The sequence below is a fragment of the Salvelinus fontinalis genome, chromosome 4 (genome assembly GCF_029448725.1).
Source record: "Salvelinus fontinalis isolate EN_2023a chromosome 4, ASM2944872v1, whole genome shotgun sequence".
NCBI classification, from domain to species: Eukaryota; Metazoa; Chordata; class Actinopteri; order Salmoniformes; family Salmonidae; genus Salvelinus; species Salvelinus fontinalis.
The window spans coordinates 27653368-27675494 of NC_074668.1; the positions used below are offsets into that span (position 1 = coordinate 27653368).

Sequence of the window (22127 nt, forward strand, 5' to 3'; positions counted from 1 at the left end):
CTACATTGTCATGGTAGAGATGATGTGATACTGGTTTGCCACAAGTGGAAGAAAGATCTGCATATTTTCTTCTCTTTCACTGCGTTAGAGGCTTTGCGGGAATAACCAAGGGATGGGAGGGGAGGAGATGTACTATATTTATCTGCTCCTGTTTCCAAGTTTTGCTCCCAAACTTTGCAATTATGGCAAATCTAAACCATGTGTAGATCTTCTCGCTGACGTTCCCTGTGTTCAGTAGGGTTCACAGATGATTGCTGCCTTTGATGTATTGTAATGTTGGCTCTCTGCCTCCTGAAATACGAGTATTAAAGGTTCACAGTGGTGATTGGTGTTTTAGGGTCAGAGGCACTGTACCGTGTGTTTGTTCAATTCTATATTTACCCCTTTTACTCTTGACCTCTTCTTTCTCCCCTTGTAAAATCTATATGTTGTGTTTCAGAAGCCTCTGTGAGATTTGCACAGGTACACTAGAGTATGCTGCAGATCGATATGCAGTAAACTTGATTGACGATTTCAGATTTATGCACGGCAACGTGTTTTATTGGATTGTCGTTACCATTCGAACAGCAATGGTCTTCTGATTAGGTCCTACGTCTTTCGTGTGACCGTTGCTGGGCCATGCGTTAACTCGCCCCTCCATACACATGCAGCCCTAAAAGCCTAATATAAATATGCAGCTGTCAGAACATGATTCCACAGGGGATTTGTGCAGCTGTCCAGGAGACCACAAACATCATCACACACTCACACACAGAGAGACACGCACTCTCCTACACATTCATATGCACAAACTCCTACACAACAAATGGACTGGCAGTTTGTGCAGGCGTGAGATAACGTTCCAGGACTTTTCCAAGGGCAGGAAGAGTTCTCAGACATCAGAGGGAGCAGTATTAGCCCAGGTTGATTCATTACATGTGTTACATCTGCCTCCGATTTAAACAGGCCCAGAGCTCTGGCTGTCTCTGGGTTCACGTCCCAAATGGCACGCTATTCCCTATATAGTGCACTAGGTTACTTTTGACAAGGGCTCCTATCAAAAGTAGTGCGCCATATAGGGAATAGTGTACTATTTGGGATGCAGCCCCTCTGGCTCTGCCTCTGCCTCACAACCCCAGCCCCTTCTCTCTCTATCTCTTTCTCTCTCTCTCCCTTTCCCATCTGGTTGTCTGCTCTCTCGCACAGCCTCCTGAGTAAGACCCAGATTAACTCTAGTTGATGCTTTATAAGCCTGCGGATAAACCTCCATACTGGGGCTACATTTGGACACACCTACATTTTACACACTGTCACTTTCAAATGCCTGAGCTGGGCGTGTTGTAATCACTGGAGGAGCATTGCTCAGGATGGTGTCTTCGGTCACGGCTGTCTGTAGTCATACAGGCTAGGTAAGAGGGGCTACTGTACATTAGCCTAGTTGCCAGAGCTAAAGAAACCAGTTTGTGCTTTAGCCAGCTCCTCTGAGTGAGGTATGGCATGACAGCTAAAAATAGAAGCTGGATAAAGCATGGCTCTGGCAACCTGGTTGTAATGCCACACTGGTTTTCAACGTTTCTGTCCTTTGCTCATACACATCTGCTTTTCTCTTTTTATCCTCCCAGGATTATAATGACGCACTCGAGTCAGAAAGCAAAGTGTCTGTAGTGCGTGTTTGAATCAAAAAGCTCGTACAATAAAGTCCCCTTTTCACAGATCCTCTAAAATAGTTTGACTGCGCTGATTATTATTTCAGATGTAATTAAAGGGATTGATATTTCTCAGGTTACGTGTTCGAAGGAGTGTCACTATTATCCGGTGTCACTTCTTAGCGTGCAGTGTGAATGTTACCACTTCCCCAAAAAGTCGATTTTATGATCGCGTGTAACGGTTTGTGTTCGTTCAGTCAGTTAGTGTTAAAGTGCATAAGGCAAGGCCAAGGGCCAATGAAACCTCTGTCTTTAGTCGTAGGCTACATTCTGTTGTTTCGACATCTCTCAGAACCTGTCTTATGCTTATCTCTCATCTCCACTGATTTATGAGGTTATAGAGAGTCATAATTGATTAACCCTGATGTTATGAAATTACTTTGGTATTTATGAACTGGATATATGGCATACGAGGCCTAGTTAAGATTATTACATTGCGTAATACAATCAACAAATTTAATTGATTAATTTAACCAGAAGTCTTTGTGAACAAGTTATCTGTTACAGTAACGACCTACATTTCCATTAGGACAACAATATATCTCTCTATCTTTCTTTATTTTGCAAGAGGATTTTTTAATTTATTTACCATCATTTTAAAATATAATTATAGCAACCATTATATCATATAATGCACTATTTTGTTTTGAATCTGGAACGCCAACGCGGCCATCAGATCTCAATAAGTTATTATTTATTTGTGTAAACAACATTAAATATGAAGAAATATGGTCCTTAGCCAATGCAGATCAGCTGTCATGCATAATGGATTGAATCTCAATAGATCTATACCACCAAACCACAGTAATGAGAGCGTCTCATACATTTGCATTTTCCATCTTTTCTAGTAATTGAATTTGCTACTGCATTATGTGTGGCACACTTATATTTCAAATGTTATATTAGCCTGCTCCTATCATTTCCTCTGCGAAGATATTTAATCACATAGAAAAGCAACTACAACAATGAATCTTTCTTTCTAAACCATATCTCAACTAGTGAAGGTTGAATGCAATACTGCCGAACCCAGAGGTCACTTGTTTATCCCTGCTTTTCTCTCTCTCTTTAAACGTCTTTTTTTTATGTCTAGGGAACTTTGACTTGTAAATAGTGAAGCTGAGCTCCAGACAGAAACAACAACACAACACTAAAGGGAAGTGAATGATATTTAAATGTAATTCATTAGCGTACGTAACCATTTGCAAAACACGCTCCTTCTTTCAACACTAATAGTTTATGCAGGAATCAAAGCCTGTGCATCTTGGGAGAGGGAGAGAGAGGGAGATCTGCATAATTTGGATGCGTTGTTGACTCGGGTAATGAAGAGAACACAAATCCTGAGGATTGCACTTGCTCTCCTTTCTAATAACATTACTAACATTTCAACATCATTGGCCTAATTGCTGTTGTTAGCAGCACAGAGAAATGCTTGCCTGCGATAAGAAGGGTGTGTGTGTGTGTGTGTGTGTGTGTGTGTGTGTGTGTGTGTGTGTGTGTGTGTGTGTGTGTGTGTGTGTGTGTGTGTGTGTGTGTGTGTGTGTGTGTGTGTGTGTGTGTGTGTGTGTGCCTGCGTGCTTGGGTGTGTGTCTGTGTGTCCTTAGGGGCTGTGTGCTTATCAGTGCAGGGCAGACGGTGTTGTATTGAACCTGGTTGACAGGTTGACGGGGGGGGGGGCATGGTGAGGGAGGGGGGGTGGGGTCGCTGGGGAGTTGGGGTTAGGGTGCAAGGTGTTAGGGAAGGGCTCAAAGCCCCAGGGATAGGTTCTGAGGGAGGAGTCCATGTTCAGGAGCAGGTGTACCTTCCTCCCTCCGCTCCCTCTGGGCTCCCCCCCTCTCTCAGCTCCCCTTTCTCCCCCAGGAGACATATGGTGAGAGTGATTGGAGAGGGCTGCAGGGCAGGGATGAGATGAGGGGGCCAAGGGGAGCCCAGCTCCACTCTACCCTGTTCATCTGTTACAGACAGGGCCTGTGGGACTCTGATCGCTCCTGAGGGGGACCGCTGAATTAGGGCAAGAAGCGTTTGTGGTTTTTAAGGTTGACTCATTTGTTACAGTGCGGTGGAGGATGAGGAGGAGGAGGAGGAGGAGAGGGGGGGCCTCCTACTTAGCTACAGTATCTGTGTGTGGTTTATCATCCTCACACGAACACATGCCGGGTGGTGGGTTATTCTTCCTCTGTTTGTGTGCTGCAGCTCGTTTGTCTGGTGGGTCTGTGTTGTTTTAATCTGACGAGTGACTGTTTTCTCTTGTCCTGGTGTCACTGCCAAGAATAGAGACGCCGTCTTGTTGCAATTTCACAAGCTCGTATTTGTTCCCCTGGCAAATATGATGTAGTCCTTCCTGACTGACTTCACTGTACCCGGAGAGAGTTATTGGGGCATTTGAGCTCTCGTATAACACGTGTTCCCTTTTTATGTGGTCATTTATTACAAGGGGGATGAATAATACAGGATTAAGACACGTAATGGATACGCTGGGACTCATCAAAATAAATGCAAAAATCCATTTGCTCTATCCCTGTAGTAAACCCACTACTTTGTCCTTGGGCTAATTTCCAGTCGGGGACTTTGGGTGTTGTGGCTGTTACCATTACAGAAGGGGAGGGAGGGAGGTGGGTGTAATGGTGAAGGAGGAGGGAGGGGTGTGAGAGGAGGAGGAGGCAGACGAGACGTGTCGGGTGCTGCTGAGCTGAGGATGAACAAAGCCAGGAACTCCAGCACCGCTCGCTCTCCTTCCTTCCCCTGCCTCCGAGCAGCTGCCACTTCTGAGCCTGAAGAAAATGAAGGCAGATGAATCAATTTGGCCTGTGGCCCTAAAGTGCACTTGTCTGCGCCCCAGCCTGCGCTGGGGATAATGAGCCAATAGATTGAGCCAGTGCTCTGCGGCACTGAGGTGCCTCTCTCTGCTGCTGCCTGCCTGCTTGATGCTCAGCACTGCTGGGCTGGGCCCCGCCACCTCCCCCTCCCCATCCCCCAGCAGCAGTGGCTCTATCCCTTGCTGCGTCTCGTTGGGTTAATGGGGGTGAGGATCCTTTGCACAGGACACTTTTCAGAACAAATTAGAGGAAGGAGCTGTATCCTGGCGGAGGGCCTCCTCCTCCCCGGCACCGCACCTGGCCCACCCTGCCGCCCCGCCACAGCCCCACAATATAGCCAGCAGAGAGGAGAAGAGATGCCAGGCGGAGGCTCAGGTCTGGATGAGGGTAATAAGGACTGACACTGGGATGAGGCAGTGGCCAACCTCCCAGACTACAGCTGACAGGTGAAGAGAGGCCGGGGAGAGGAGAATGACGAGAGAGAGGGAGAGGTGCTGAGGGGCTGAAAGCTTTTTAATTCGAGCAGGAAGGTGGAGACCCTTCTGATGCAGGGGCCCTGAAATGGCTGCCCTACAAGATGAGGGGGGTGGGGGGGGGGGGGTCAAAAGAGCATCACAACAAAGCATCAACCAGCAGCCACCAGCTCCCTGCCTGCCTGCCTGTGGGCTGTCTGGCTGCAGATTGATCGACATGGGGGAGAGGCAGGTTAGCATAGCCTAGCGTGAATGGACTCTGTCAGCCCCACTGAAACACTGCTGTGTTTAACAATGTCACGACTAGGCGGTTTGTTCTTAGGGGTTTTTTCCTGTCTTTATAAACCCCTGCAGTTCGGTTCAGTGTAAATGAGCAGGCCCAAGTCGGCAGTCAGCAGCTAATCAACTTGGGAGAAATTAAGACGCTAGAGGGCCCTTTGAAGCTAATTAAAGAGCACAGAGCAGAGCCTCCAGAGAGAGTCTGTCCGCAGAGCAGACACATTCAATACCCAGACTAATGGGCCTAATTTCCAGTGCATTATTCATGTACAACACACACGTTACTTGTGTACTTTTTTTTATTTCTGCAGAGTGCCTTTAATGCGGAGCGGAGAAACACTCGCCGCCGCCTCTTGTTCTCAACCTGTTTAACCTTGCCCCGTGCTGCACCTGGCAATTCTCCACGCCATTGTAAACTAAATTAATCCACAGGCACAGAATATAGGTCTCTAAAACAGGGCCGTTTAGAGAGTCATTCCCCCTAGTGTTACCCAGAGTGCATTTCAAAGCTATGTTGACTTTGATCTTGGTCACCGGATCGGCCAATCAGATCTCAGAGGAGACATTAGCTCCACCCACTAGTCCTCTATATTGTGGCCTTGCCCTTCAGTGCTAGTGAGAGAAAACAATTGTGTGCATTACATAGGGAATAGGCTGCAACTTGAGTACAAAAAAAATATTAAAGAGATACAGATAGATCTCAAGACCAATTAAAGCTTCTCCCTGAACCTGAACTGACCAGATCCTTAATCACAGGCCGACAGGGCTGCCAGTCTCTATCAGAGGCGCTGAATTTTAGCCTGGATCAATTCCTCCTGTCCTGCTGAACAATAGGTTAGAGAGCCTCCTTACAGCCAGCCCGGCAGGCAGCATCGTTAAGCTGGGTCGCTAATTAGCCCCTCTGCTCTGATCAATAATCAGTGTGATTGCTGAGTGAGGATCCACCACTACGGACCTGCTGGAGGGGGTGTAAACCCTTTGGTTTGGATATTTGTCAGCGCTGATGCTTGGTAAACAAAGTAATCAGAGTGCCTGACTGTCTCCCTGGCTTGACAAGATGACGTGAACCCAACCTCACCTCTGTCTGGAAGTGGATTCTTTGTGCCAAAAAAAGTAGTAATCATAAAGCCTGTCTTCCATTTTCAGATTCAAGGAGTGATTAGCTTGACAGCCAGGGAGAGAGATTCATAGAGAGAGAGAGAGATGGAGAAAGATAGAGAGAGAGACGGTGGGAGTTGTAGGATGGCAGACACCTGATTACGACCACCTGCAGGGTCTCTCTATCCTTCCTGTCTGTGTGTCTGCACCCTGATTGCAGTATGTTGCCTGAGGCATTGTGCCATTTCTGCCGGGCTGTCACTACTGACCTCAACATACGCTAGCGCCTTTCGTCCAATCAGCAGGCCTCATCTGGCTTGGCCTGGCCAGGGTCTCGGCAGGGTAATTAAAATGGAATTGTGTCTATTTGGCTTGTCGCTGCTGGTTGATGGTCACCGGGCAAATGGACAGACAGACAGAAGGGTAGACAAACAGCCAGGGCAGCCTCTCTTTCTCTCAGTCTCTATCTCGGCCAGCCAGGTGGCAGCAACTCTGCCATGCCGCCTCAGTACAGGACCTGTCAGATTAGCTGATGACCCTTTTAATTTTACTCTGCCGGGGGCCATAATTGATATTTCCCGGGAAAGGTTAATTGTAGCAGTGATCTGCTTAAATTACAGTGGAAATCTGGAGACCGAGGCGAGCCACGGCGTGCTACGCCACCAGGGACTAGAGCAGGCAGAGCGGCAAGCTGCTAGTCAAGTGGATTACACCCCACAGGCAGCCATCCGCCATCAGCCGTCCCAATTGTTTTCAGAGATGGGCTTGTAGAGGACTGATAGGATGAGGTGGGGAGGACTACCTCCTACCTCCTCGTCTGACTGTGGCAGTGTGGCTGCCTCCCATCTGTCCTAGGAATATGGGTCGCTGCCAAGCCAACGCTCCTCTCATGGCTTGTCTGTCTAGCCCCCACCAAACAACATGTGCTCTCATGTTGGCAGACCTAAACAAGCAACTTCATCATTCGACCGTTATGTGCAGATTGTAAACAATGAACAAAATGCTCATGATTTTGGTAACTACTTTTCTGCAGACTGTTGTTGGATACAGGTGTTACATCATTGCGGAGGTCATGACTTTCAGGTGGACATGTTGGTTACTGCCAGTGCTGCTTTACATACATTAAAACTATAAACTGATACTGAGACCACCAGTTTCACACAGCTACTTCTATTACGGATGGATTCCCTTTGTGTGACTAGAGGGACGCAACTTTGGTTTTAGAAGTGCGACACACACACATACCGTTCAAAAGTTTGGGGTCACTTAGACATGTCCTTGTTTTTGAAAGAAACCAATTTTTTTGTCCATTAAAATAACATCAAATTGATCAGAAATACAGTGTAGACTGTTAATGTTGTACATGACTATTGTAGCTGGAAACGGCAGATTTTTAATGGAATATCTACAGAGGCGTACAGAGGGCCATTATCAGCAACCAACCTTCACAAAACAGCACAAACTGGCTCTAACCAGAATAGAAAGAGGAGTGGGAGGCCCGGTGCACAACTGAGTAAGAGGACAAGTACATTATAGAGTCTAGTTTGAGAAACAGATGCCTCACAAGTCCTCAACTGGCAGCTTCATTAGATAGTACTCGCAAAACACCAGCCTCAACATCAGAGAGGCGACCCCGGGATGCTGACCTTCTAGGCAGAGTTCCTCTGTCCAGTGTCTGTGTTCTTTTGCCCATCTTAATCTTTTCTTTTTATTGGCCAGTCTGAGATATGGCTTTTTCTTTGCAACTCTGCCTAGAAGGCCAGCATCCCGGAGTCGCCTCTTCACTGTTGACGTTGAGACTGGTGTTTTGCGGGTACTATTTAATGAAGCTGCCAGTTGACGACTTCCACCTGACATTCTACCTGGGCGCATACCTGTTTGACCGGTGAGTCGGCGCTGAAAATCCACGATGAGGCCTGTGTCCAGGATGTCCCTGGCGGGGACCCAGCACCTCTCCTCCAAGCCATAACCCTCCCTGAGGTCGAACCTTCAGGAGATGCTTCACCGTGTAAGCTGGTTGGTCGTCAATGAGACGGGGGAGAGGGGTGGGCCTGGAAACGGGAGACAAAGGGCTGTGAGACATGGATTTGACTCTGGACACATGAAAGGTGGGATGTATACGAAAGGTACGGGGAAACAAAAGACGAACAGCAGAGGGGCTAATAATCTTGGAGATGGGGAACGGGCAAATAAACCGGTGGGCGAGTTTGCAAGATTCCACCCTGCAAACAAAAGGGGCAGATCCCGTTTGGATAGCCATACCTTCTGCCCGAGACGATACCAGGGAGCCGGGGTCCGATGGTGATCCCCTTTTCGTCGGTAACTGGAGGTTGTCTTGAGGAGGGCCGACCGGGCTCTCCTCCAGGTATGACGACAGCGGTGTACAAACATCTGGGCAGAAGGTATGCTGACCTGCTCTTCCTGCTCAGGGAAGGGTGGGGGCTTATACCCCAGGGAACACTCAAACGGTGGTAAGCCTGTGGAAGAGCAGAGAAGGGTGTTGCGGGCGTCTTCCACCCACAAGAGCTGCTGGCTCCAGTTGGTGAGGTTGGCGGAGACCTGGCAGCGCAGGGTGGTCTCGAGGTCCTGGTTTGCTCGCTCCGACTGGCCGTTAGACTGGGGTTGAACCCGGAGGACAGCCTGGCCGACGACCCAATGAGGGTCCAGAACGCCTTCCAGAACCAGGACGAGAACTGAGAGCCGCGGTCGGAGACCATGTCCACGGGCAGTCCATGGATCCAGAAGACGTGCTGCACCATGAGCTGGGCATCTCATTGGCAGAGGTAACTTGGGGAGAGGAATGAAGTAGGCGGCCTTGGAAAAGCAATCCACCATGGTCAGGATGGCGGTGTTGCCATCAGACAGGGGAGACCTGTGACAAAGTCCAGGGAGATGTGAGACCAGGGGCGAGGAGGGACGGGCAGAGGTTGGAGAAAGTCAGCCAGAGCTTGTCGAAGGGTCTTGTTCTGTGCACAGACCGTGCAGGCGGCGACAAAGCGCTGATGTCCGGTGCCATGGTAGGCCACCAAAAGCGTTGTCGCACGAAGGCCAGGGTCCGCCAGGAGCCTGGGTGGCAGGCAAGCCTGGAGGAATGGGCCCACTCCAGCATCAGGCACGAACATCCGGTTATCTGGGCCCCCCCAGAGTTCAGCTGGGACCACTGTGCCTTCCGCATCTGTTTCCCAATACCCCAACTGAGTGCCATTGCCAGGCATGAAGTTGGAAGGATGGTCTCTGGCTCCGGGGTGGTAGCCATGGGGTTATAGTGGCAAGACAGGGCATCCGGCTTGACATTCTTGGACCCCGGCCGGTAGGAGAGGGAAAATTGAACCGGGTAAACAGCAGGGCCCATCTCGCCTGCCTGGAGTTGAGGCGCTTGGCGGGGTGGAGATACTCCAGGTTTTTTGTGGTCGGTCCACACAATGAACGGATGTTCGGACCCTTCGAACCAGTGCCTCCATTCCTCCAATGCCCTCTTAACCGCGAGAAGCTCCCGATTCCCCACATTGTAATTCCTCTCCTTGGCGGTGAGGTGGTGGGAGAAGAAGGCACAGGGATGCAATTTAAGGTCCAGGGTATAACGTTGGGAAAGAACAGCCCCCACTCCGACATCCGAAGCATTGGCCTCCACCACGAACTGACGGGAATGGTCCGGATGAACTAGGATTGGAGCGGTGGTGAACCGGTGTTTAAGCTCCCGGAATGCCCGGTTCGCAGCCGTGGACCACATGAACGGAACCTTAGTAGAAGTGAGAGCAGACAGGGGGATGCCAGGGTGCTATAACCCTCAGATAAAGCTATGATAAAAGTTGGCGAACCCCAGGAAGCGTTGCAGCTGCACCCTGGATGAAGGCCTGGGCCAATCTACCACTGCTTTCTCCTTCTCTGGATCCATCTTGACGCTCCCAGCAGAGATGAAGTAGCGCAGAAAGGGAATTGTGGAGCGATGGAACTCGTACTTATCTGCCTTAACGAACAACTGGTGCTCCAGAAGGCGCTGGAGAACCTGCCGGACATGGAGCACGTGTTCTTGGGGGAGCCGGGAAAAGATGAGGATGTCATCAATGTCATCTGCATGTTGCAGAAAACGCCATTTACCAGAGCCTGGAACACGGCAGGGGCGTCGGTGAGGCCAAAGGGCATGACCAGATATTCGTAGTGGCCACTGGCCTTGTTGAAAACGGTCTTCCACTGACCGTGTTGAAAACGGTCTTACACTCGTCACCCTCTCGTATCCGCACCAGGTGGTAGGCGTTACGTAGAGCCAGCTTGGAGAACACAGTGGCCCCCTTAAGCGGCTCGGAGGACGAGGAAATGAGTGGTAGCTGATAACGGTTATTTACAGTGATGTCATTGAGTCCCCAGTAATCAATGCACGGGTGCAGGGTCTCCACGAAGAAGAACCCTGTATAGTCCTCCATAGCCCTGGTTTCAGGTCCCAACAGTGAGTACAGACGCCCCAGGGGTGACGTGGTGCTAGGGAGAAGGTCAATCCCGCAGTCATAGGGGCGGTGCAGCGGAAGGAAAGTGGCCGGGACTTGCTGAACACCTCCCGGAGATCCTGGTACTCTGCAGGAATAGCGGAGAGGTCCGGAACCACCTCCGAGGGCCCAGAAAGATGTTCCGGGCATGTTGCGCCGACTTCAGACAGTGGGCGTGGCAGAACAATCTCCAGGCCATGATGGCACCCGTAGACCAGTTGATGAGTGGGTTGTGTCACTGGAGCCAGGAGAATCCCAAAACCACAGGGATCTGGGGGGACTTGATGAGCAGGAACTGAATGGTCTCACTGTAATTCCCTGACATACGTAGGTTGATGGGAGTGGTCTTATGGGTAACCCGACCCGACCTATGGGTAACGCCCGTCCAATGCTCTAACATCCACGGGAATGGAGAGGGGCTGAGTGGGGATGTTCAGCTCGGAACCCAGTGTGGCGTCCAAAAAGCTCTCATCGGCCCCAGAGTCAATGAGGACCCGGAGAGATTTCTCCACAGCAGAATGACATGAAAAGGGGTGCGAGTAAGAGAAGCAGAAAAGTTCCCCATATGGCCCACCAGAGTACTCACTCCTACCGGTGAGCCTGGTCTTTAACTTCTTGTCAATATAGGGGGTGCTGTTTCGCATTAGCATAATTTGCTCTACACATTAAACGGCTTCCTACTCAATTCTTGCTCGTACAATATGCATATTATTATAATTATTGGATAGAAAACACTCTCTAGTTTCTATAGCCGTTGGAATTTTGTCTCTGAGTGAAACAGAACTCCTTCTACAGCACTTTTCATGATAGGGAGTCAGATTTCAGACATCTTGGCCACTGATCTGGAGTCAGTTTAAAGGTCCGTGTAAATGCTATGGAGAAACAGACACTTCTTACGTCTTCCCCTGGATGTCAGTACGTGATGACGCTTTGAATGGAGTCGATTGCGCAATCAGTGCCTCTATAAATCACCAAATACCGGAAGTAACTTTCTTTGGCTGCCTGCGCCTGGCGCACGAAGGATGTCGGACTCGCCTCCTTCCAACCTGTTGTTTAGCCAGTAATATTTCTCCGGTCATGTTTTTCTCGTTATAGGTGTTAACAACATCATAAGGTAGTTAATCTGAACCGTTTTATAGCAATTTATATCCGTTTAGTGCGATTTTGAGGCATTTCTTTCTGAGACACTTTGAACCGCTGGGCACGTTTCCAGTTCGTGCCGAACGTTAGTGGGCATTTCCACATGGCAAGAGGACAGCTTTCGACCAAAAGACGATTAGACCCAAGAAAGGATTCATTGCCCAAGATTCTGATGGAAGAACAGCTCAAAGTAAGAACAATTTATTATGATAAATCGTGTTTCTGTCGAAAAATGTGAAACGCTTATGCCGCCATTTTGTTAGGTGTAGCTTCGCTTGGCGCAACCTGTATTGAAAAGTAAGGATAATTTAAAAAATGTAATTCAGCGATTGTATTAAGAATTAAATTGTCTATCAATTGCTGTCCACCCTGTATTTTTTAGTCAAGTTTATGAGTATTTATGCATAAGACTAGATCACTGTCTAATATGGCGCACGACATTCTCTGACCAGCTGGGCTACTTTTGTCATTGTCTAACCATGATTTTGGTGGCTAAATATGCACATTTTCGAACAAACTCTATATGTATGTTGTAATATGATGTTACAGGAGTGTCATCTGAAGAATTCTGAGAAGGTTAGTGAAAAAATTAATATATTTTGGCGATATTTACGTTATCGCTCTCTTTGGCTAGAATCAATGCTCTGGTAATGTTTGCACATGTGGTATGCTAATATAACGATTTATTGTGTTTTCGCTGTAAGACACTTAGAAAATCTGAAATATTGTCTGTATTCACAGGATCTGTGTCTTTCAATTAGTGTATGCTGTGTATTTTTACGAAATGTTTTATGATTAGTAAATAGGTAATACACGTTGCTCTGTGTATTCATTCTAGTCGAGTTGTGATGGTGGGTGCAATTGTAAACTATGATTTATACCTGAAATATGCACATTTTTCTAACAAAACCTATCCTATAGCATAAATATGTTATCAGACTGTCATCTGATGAGTTTTTTTCTTGGTTAGTGGCTATCAATATCTTTATTTGGCCGAATTGGTGATAGCTACTGGTGGAGAGAGAAAATGGTGGACAAAGAAAAAAATGGTGTCTTTTGCTAACGTGGTTAGCTAATAGATTTACATATTTTGTCTTCCCTGTAAAACATTTAAAAAATCTGAAATGGTGGCTTTATTCACAAGATCTGTATCTTTCATTAGGTGTCTTGGACTTGTGATTTAATGATATTTAGATGCTACTATTTAATTGTGATGCTATGCTAGCGATGCTACTCAGTGTGGGGGGGGGTGGGGGGTGCTCCCGGACCCGGGGTAGATACTCGTGAAAGGTTAACCGGACACGAGGACACAAAATGACCAAAAGTCCCACAATACAGACAGCTCCTTGTGCTGATCCGGTGTTGCCGTTCCGCTGGCGACAGCCCAGCCCTGCCTAGTTGCATGGGCTCGTGACTCTCAAAGAAGGTCGGGAAATCTTGGGTGCTCTCGGCCACGGGACCGTCGGGGACTTCCGGAATGACTTGAAGGCGAGGTGGAATCCCTGGATGTGCGGTGAAATCAAATTTCCTCTCCATCCGTTGTTCCCACAATCGCCCATCGATGCGGATGGTCAAAGCTATGAGGGAGTCAAAATCTATGGGTAACTCCCGAGCCGCCAGCTCGTCCTTAACCTCCTCCGAGACGCTGTGTAGTAACATGTTGAACAGTTCCGGGTTCCACACGCTCACCCTGCCATCGTGCGGAAATCCACCGCATAGTCGGCCACAGTGCGGGCATCCTGCCGGAGCTGGATTAGCTTCCGGGCAGCTTCTCTCCCGTAGAACAGGGCATCAAAGTCCTTCCTCACCTCTCCCACGAACCCCTCGATGCTCGCGCATATGGCCGACTGCTGTACCCATACGGCGGTAGCCCAGGTGAGAGCCCTTCCAGACATCAGCGTGATGAGGTAGGCTATTTTGGAGCGATCTGAGGGGAAGGAGGAGGGCTGAAACTCGGAAATGAGGGCACACTGAGATAGAAACGCCCGACAGGTGCTCGGCTCTCCATTAAAGCGTTCTGGAGGAGGTAACCGGTGCTCCCGGGAAGGTGGAGTGGCCGGTGGGGTGGTGCTGCTAACTGCTGAGTTGCTGTGGGGTTACCACCGTGGCAAGCTGCCCCCCAGACGACCCGCGGAATTGCTCCAGCGGCATATCTAACACCCGGTCATGGTGCTCAGCCAACGTTTGGACCCACTCCATCAGCCCACAATTCCTCGTGCCTACCAATGGATGTTCCTTGGGAGGAGATGACGTTGCGCAGCTGGTCCGGGTTGCTGGGTCAGTCTTGATCAGTTCGTACAATCGAGTATGAAGGTAAGACACAGATGCAGACCACGTCGAATAAACAATAGTTTAATAATCCAACAGGGGCAGGCAATAGACAGGTCAAGGCAGGCAGGCGTCAGTAAACCAGAGGTGGGGCAACGATACCGGGCGGCAGGCAGGCTCAGGGTAAGGCAGAGGTCAATAATCCAGAGGTGGGGCAAAGGTACAGGTCGGCAGGCAGGCTCAGGGTCAGGGCCAGGCAGAGTGGTCAGGCAGGTTGGCTCGGAGTCTGGCAACAGACAAACAGAGAACACAGGAATAAATACACAAGGGATAATGGGCGACACCTGGAGGGGGGTGGAGACAATCACAAAGACAGGTGAAACAGATGTGTGAATAGTTGTGAAGGAGTTTGGGTTGAGTTGTATCGAGGAGTTGCTGTGTAGCTGGTCTTCTTTGGCTGGAGTCGTACCTACGATTTTTTTATTACATTTTTTGTTTTACCTTTATTTAACTAGGCAAGTCAGTTAAGAACAAATTCTTATTTACAATGACGACCTACCTAGGCCAAACACGGACGATCCTGGGCCAATTGTGCGCCACCCTATGGGACTCCCTATCACGGCTGGGATGTGATACATCTTGGATTCAAACCAGGGACTGTAGTGACACCTCTTGCACTGAGATGTAGTGCCTTAGACAGCTGTGCCACTCGGGAGCCCGAAGAGATACTTTGTCTCTGATCTAGAAAACTTATTTGTAACACTTTATGAATACCCTCTTCATAATGCATTGCGAGCGCATGTATAATGCGTTATGATCTTTGCATAATCCATTATAATGCACAACATATTTTTTCTATCATTTTATACTGTATAATAATGTATGCTTCTTCCTCTGTTTCTCTCCTCCAGATCAAGGCCCTGCAGGTACGCCCAGTGAAGCTGGATGAGGATGGGGCCATGCAGGAGTTCAACAGACCCAACAGGAGCATCTCTAAAGAGCACCTCAGTGAGGTGAGAGAGACCTTCTAGTCCTACCCCCCCAGACCATCAGGCCCCTATACCTCCAGACCACCACACCTCCAGAGTCCCAGACCATATCTACCTACCTTGTTGCAACATGGTTAACTAGGGCCGTTACTCTCCCAGACCCTTCAGAGCTCCTAGCAAGAGACCAGGCCAGCAGCAGACTGTTCAGGGCTGAAAGGCCCTGAGGAGGATGAGAGAGAGGGGGCAGAGAGGCAGCAGTCAGAGGGCAGCTGGTGCAGTAGCTCATACTGGCCCAGACTCACACCTCATAAATCCCCATGCATTAGAAAACTTGCCTGGTCAACAGCGACAAGCAGGAAACGATTATCCAAGACACACAGACACACAGCCATCACACTACGTGTTATTCTCAAATTGCACCCTATTCCTTATATAGTGCACTACTTTTGACCAGGGACCATAGGGCCCATTGGGAATAGGGTATAATTTGGCATGCAGCCTAGATGCCCCTGCATTATTAAAAGCCTGCTATGGTTATGTAGATGTGACCTAACACCGTTCAGCCAGGTGGTAGCTGACCCTCGCCGAGTTAAAAGGTTAAAGGTCTTTCCAATTACTGCCGAGCCTGCGTCCATATGCTAGCACATTTCAAAGATGAGTGGCTTGCGTAGTAAATGGAGGCAGCTAGGAGGTCGGTTGGTGCTAGGGATGAAATAATGCAATTTAGATACAGGGGAAGTAATGAGAATTTATGCAAAATCCCCAAGCGGCTCATTTTAAATGAATGTAGAATATGCTTCCTAACTAATGCCTGTCAACCGGGCCTCCCAAACCTCACTAAATTCAATCAGACAGTTAATTTAGCTGCACAGAACGGGGGGAGCATGGAGGGAGAGAGAGGATTTGCTGCTTCTACAGCTGAAGAAGTGATCGAGGAAAAATGATGGAGAGAAAAGATTTTAATGAACTTATTTAATGCTTTGTTCAAGCTATTCAGAATTCCAAAAGAAAATCTAGAGACGTGGAGAGAGGGAGAGAAAAATAAACACTCCCCACCAACATTTTATTTTCCCTTCCCTTCGACCTCCTTTTCTAAGCCTCCTCTCTCTCTTTCTCTCTGCCTCTCTTGTCTCCCCCCTGCCATTCCTCATGAATTTGTGTAAAAGGCTGTTTTTAAATGAAAAAGTCAGGAGAAAGAGCCGGGTTTGACAGATAAAAGGATGCTGGCGGATGACAGTTCTGACAGGGAAATGCGGCAGTGAAAAGGGTGTTGGGGGTACGGGAGGGTAAGGGGGAGAGCTGTTTAAAATGGCATGCTGTAATCGCTGACGGTGTTAGATATGGCATCTCTCTAATCTCCTGCCAAATAGATGGTGCAAAGACACTGATCGCTGTAGCCATGCCATTCCTCCCTATCCATCTCTCTGAAATACAGCTAGGCTCTCTGAGAGAGAGCGAGGGTGATGGCCACTACTGGAGAGGAAGGACTTCCTATTTCTAATAACACTATTTTCCCTTTTCAACTCTGCCACTGCATTGCACATTTTCATTAAATACATAACGCACATTTAATATCCACATCAAAGTGGTCCCAGGCTGTAAGAGCTCTTAACTAAATATGTACTGTACTGTACCCACGATTCATGAGTCAAATGGATTTTGTGTTGTTGGACTGCCAAAAGGAAACAGAGACAAACGAGGAGCTTGCTGCCTCCTCTCCGTACTGAGAACAGTCATGCATCAATTTAGGAAGCAGCGATAGAGACGTGTGTGGAGATGTTGTTTATTCATCTCCACGGTAGCTAGGGTCTTGTATCTGTTTACGTTGACTAGGTAATTCTACCCCTGGCTCAGCTGGGCCTAGGCAGAAAGCTGCCGTACAGGCAGGGATTAGGGAAATGTAGAGGGAGATTTTCTCTGCATCTGTGTTAGTGTGGGGAGGGAGTTGGAGGGGGGAGAGGGGAGACTGGAGAAGGGGGAAGAGAACACTACTGCCGGGGTCTCACACAACCACCCACACTCTTAGAAAAAAAGTGCTATCTAGAACCTTAAAGGGTTCTTCGGCTGTCCCATTAAGATAACCCTTTTAAAGAACCCTTTCCGGTTCCAGTTAGAACCATTTTGGGTTCCATGTAGAACCCTTTCTAAAGAGGGTTCTACATGGAACCCTAAATGGTTCTATCTGGAACCAAAAAGGGTTCTCCTATGGGGACAGCTGAAGAACCCTTTTGGAACCCTTTTTTCTAAGTGTGCAGTTCTTCTGGAGAGCTGTGAGTCCTGCTGCTGGTTGCATGCTGCTGGCCCCGTCTTTTTTTAATACACTTCACGCTCCGCCAAGCCATGATTGGCCCCTTTAAGTTCTCGCACCTCAAAAACCAATAGTCTGTCCCGTAGGAAAACCAACCGCCCTGCTTGTCACCGTGGCTTTGAGGGTCCGGGGGAGGGGGCGTGGAAATGGGGAGAGGATTAGGGGGTGGATTTAGCTACATTTCTGTTCTCCGGGGCTGTTTAGTTAACCCTAAAACACCGCCAGTGTCCTCCACACCCCCACACCCCTATGCCTCTCCCCTATCCTCCCCTTCCTCGCTGCTGCGTCTCTGGGGCAGGTTCTTAAATCCTTTTGAAGTCTTAAGCGCTGCAGAAATCCATTGAGAGCCATGTATAATGGCTTTTAAGAGAGAGTGTTTAGCTATATCCCGACCCCATGGCTTATGAACCGCTACCTGCTTGAATGGATTTTTTCCCCTCTTCCCTTCACCCGGACTAAATCCAATGGATTGTCCCTCATTATCATTTAAATAAGACTCTCTTTCTGCTCCAAACGCTCCGACTTGAATACAACCTGCATAGTAAGGCTAATTCCAAATGGCTTTGGCCTACCACTACTGCACTGAGTCACACACACACATTCACACACACGCATACACACACTCATGCACACACACACACACACGCACGCACACACACACCACATATGTTGTTCACTTTTTCCCCTTTGTGTCCACATACATGGCCGGCTCTGCCCTTCCGCCCTCCACCTCTAGCCCTCCCTCTCTCTCTCTCTCTGGCAGTGGGGACAGAAGGGGTGAATAGAGAGGGAATAGTCTTTTGATTCCCGCAGAGCTGACTTTCCGGTTCGCCATAGGACACCTCCCTAATCGTCACAGTGGGGTTGAGTCTGTGAATCAGAGGAAGCAGAGGCACTGATGACGGCTAAAGCACAGAAGCAGGTGTGGGAAGGAGGGATGGAGGGAGAGAGAGATGGATGGAGGGATTGGAGGTACTATGGGCAAAATTGGTCTCGCAGAAAAGTCCCCTCCTGAGACTGGAGGAGAAATTGCCAATCGAAACTGAGAAGTAAAAGGGGGGGAAGTGGAAGGTGTGGAAGGAGAGGGCGATTGGTATTCTGAGTGAGAGAGAAGAGAGAGACAGAGAGAGAGAAAGAGAGACAGAGAGAGAGAAAGAAAGAGAGAGAGACAGAGACAGGGAAAGATAAAGAGAGGGAGAGAGACAGAGACATACAGAGAGACAGGGAAAGAGATAGAGAGCAGCTTTCTTCAGTCTGTCTGGCCCCTCACTCTGTGTTGAACCAGGATGACTTTGTCAGGGGCCTCGTCTATCAACAGAAGCAAACACTGTCAGCATACACATGACCGTTTTATTATGCAATGTCAGTGTATTTGACATTATAAGTACATAAGTTACATTCATTATTGGATTTGTCCACACATGCATTCAAAACTCAACTTTGACCCTAAACTACACCCCAATACATATACTCTAAATGTAATTTTTTTACACAAATCAATGAAAGATGGGTTTTTAAGAGTAATGCAATGAAATGGTATGCAGTTTTAGGCAACACCAATGACTTGATCACTCCAAAAACACATATTTCAAAGTGTTTCAACGGCATGGGTGGGGGGTGTTGTCAGTCTTAAGCATTGATATTCAGTCGTAAGCATTCCTACCATTGTATTTTCCTTTGTAGTACTACAGGAAATCCCGGGACTACAAAAACAAAAACAGCCACGTCACAGATACCGACGGCACGCTTCCAGACAAACTAAACACCTACTTTGCCCGCTTTGAGGATAATACAGTTCCACTGTTGCGGCTCGCTAACAAAGACTGAGGTCCACCCCTCTCCTTCTCAGTGGCCGACGTGAGTAAAACATTTAAACGTGTTAACCCTCGCAAAGCTGCCGGCCCAGACGGCATCCCTAGCCGCGTCCTCAGAGCATACGCAGACCAGCTGGCTGGTGTGTTTACGGACATATTTAATAGCTCCCTATCCCAGTCTGTTGTCCCCATATGCTTTGAGATGGCTACCATTGTTCCTTTACCCAAGAAGGCAAAGATAACCGAACTAAATGACTACCGCTCCGTAACACTCACTTCTGTCATCATGAAGTGCTTTGAGAGGCTAGTCAAGGATCATATCACCGCCACCTTACCGGCCACCCTAGACCCACTTCAGTTTGCATACCGCCCCAACAGGTCCACAGATGACACAATCGCCATCGCACTGCACACTGCCCTATCCCATCTGGACAAAAATAATACCTATGTAAGAATGCTGTTCATTGACTACAGCTCAGCATTCAACACCATAGTACCCTCCAAGCTCATCATCAAGCTGGAGGCCCTGGGCCTCAACCCCTCCCTCTGCAACTGTGTCCTGGACTTTCTGAAAGCCACCCCCAGGTGGTGACGGTAGGAAACTTCATCTCCACTTTGCTGACCCTCAACACTGGGGCCGCATCAGGGTGTGTGCTCAGCCCTCTCCTGTACTCCCTGTTCACCCACAACTGTATGGCAATGCACGCCTCCAACTCAATCATCAAGTTTGCAGACGACACAACAGTATAGGGCTTGATCACCAACAATGACGAGAAAGCCTACAGGGAGGAGGTGAGGGCACTCGGAGTGTGGTGTCAGGAAAACAACCTCTCACTTAACGCCAAAAAAACAAAGGAGATGTCGTGGACTTCAGGAAACAGCACCCCCCAATCCACACCGAAGGGACAGCAATGGAGAAGGTGGAAACTTTTAAGTTCCTGGGCGTACACATCACAGACAAACTGAAATGGTCCACCCACACAGGCAGTGTGGTGAAGAAGGCGCATCAGCGCCTCTTCAACCTCAGGAGGCTGAAGAAATTTGGCTTGTCACCCAAAACTCTGACAAACCTTTACAGATGCACAATCGAGTGCATCCTGTCAGGCTGTATCACAGCCTGGTACGGCAACTGCTCCGCCCACAACCGCAAGGCTCTCTAAAGGGTGGTGTGGTCCGCACAACGCATCACCGGGGGAAAACTACCTGCCCTCCATGACACCTACACCACCCGATGTCACAGGAAGGCCAAAAAGATCATCAAGGACAACAACCACCCGAGCCACTGCCTGTTCACTCCGCTATCATCCAGAAGTCGAGGTCAGTACAGGTGCATCAAAGCTGGGACCGAGAGATTGAGAAACAGCTTCTATCTCAAGGCCATCAGACTGCTAAACAGCAATCACTAACTCAGAGAGGCTGCTGCCTACATTGAGACCCAATCACTGGACACTTTAATAAATGGATCATTAGTCACTTTAAATAATGCCACTTTAAATAATGACACTTTAATAATGTCTACATATCTTACATTACTCATATCACATGTAAATACCTTATTTTATACCATCTTTAATAATGTCTACATATCTTACATTACTCATATCACATGTAAATACTGTATTTTATACCATCTACTGCACCTTGCCTATGCCACTCGGCCATCGCTCATCCATATACTTATATGTACATATTCTCATTCACCCCTTTAGATTTGTGTGTATTAGGTAGTTGTTCGGAATTGCTAGATTATTTGTTAGATATTACGGCAATGTTGGAACTAGAAGCACAAGCATTTCGCTACACTCGCATTAACATCTGCTAACCATGTGTATGTGACCAATAAAATTTGATTTGATTGGATACCCTTGACTCCAGTGGCGTCATTTCATTTGCACTGCAGTAAGCAGTTGTTTTGAGCAAAATACCCTTTTCATCTCCCTCTCCCTAGTCAAGGCCATCCAAAATGAATGGCAGTGACGTTTTTGCTAGCTAGTGCAGGTCGGGCGCAGGCGGGGAGGGAGAAGGTTAACGTGAATATTGATATTAAAGCGTAGCGGCTTCATCATGTCTGTGTCAGCGGCTGGCTCATGGCCCCTAAAGGTCAACCCTGTTCTCCTCTCTCTCTACAGAGCTCCACTCACTCGCTGTCAGGCCGGGGCTACTCGGTAAGTGACATTTTCATGCTTCATGGCTTTACGGCAGAATTACAATCTCAAACGGCTCTCTTTATTGCCCCGTCGCTCGACACTTTAATTATGTTAAATAGAGTAATGGAGAAATCATGATATTAGGGACATTACTCCTGGATGACTGACTGATTAAATTGTAGGAAGGAAAGGAAGAGATGCATCCCGAATGGCACCCGATTTCCTATGTAGTGCGCTATTTTTGACCAGGACTCTCTGGTCAAACGTAGTGCACTATTTATGGAATAGGATACCATTTGAGCCGCGGCCAAGGTGTCCTGCTCTACCTTGGGTAAATGTGGCTGTTTTATTGACATCCATCACATCAGGCCGTGCAGGAAGGCAGCCATTCAGTAGGTCTGCAGTTTAAGTGTTGGAGGAGGTGTCTTCCTGCACTGCCTGCCAACTACAAGCCATTTGAATCAGTTGTCAGACAATATGCTTAAAAGCCTTTAAAAAAGTGAGTGACTGCATTGTTACATACCCCCTCCCAACACAGTACATTTAATATCATATGTGCCCTTATTCTTTCAGAATACCCATAGCATAGCTGTTCTAATGTAGCCCTATCTTATGAATAGGGGAAATATAAC

The 22127-nt window shown here is 48.2% G+C and overlaps 1 protein-coding gene across 10 annotated transcripts in view; it reads left to right on the forward strand.

Moving 5' to 3' along the window:
• Positions 1-22127, forward strand: part of LOC129853455 (autism susceptibility gene 2 protein-like) — a 412695-nt gene that overhangs the window by 160753 nt on the left and 229815 nt on the right. For 9 of the 10 annotated variants that reach the window (XM_055919505.1, XM_055919511.1, XM_055919507.1 and 6 more), the window contains exons 3-4: positions 15149-15250; positions 21478-21513. In XM_055919505.1, coding sequence (XP_055775480.1) covers positions 15149-15250; positions 21478-21513 — 138 coding nt within the window. The remainder of the gene's footprint in view (positions 1-15148; positions 15251-21477; positions 21514-22127) is intronic. The other variant, XM_055919510.1, reaches the window with a different exon arrangement.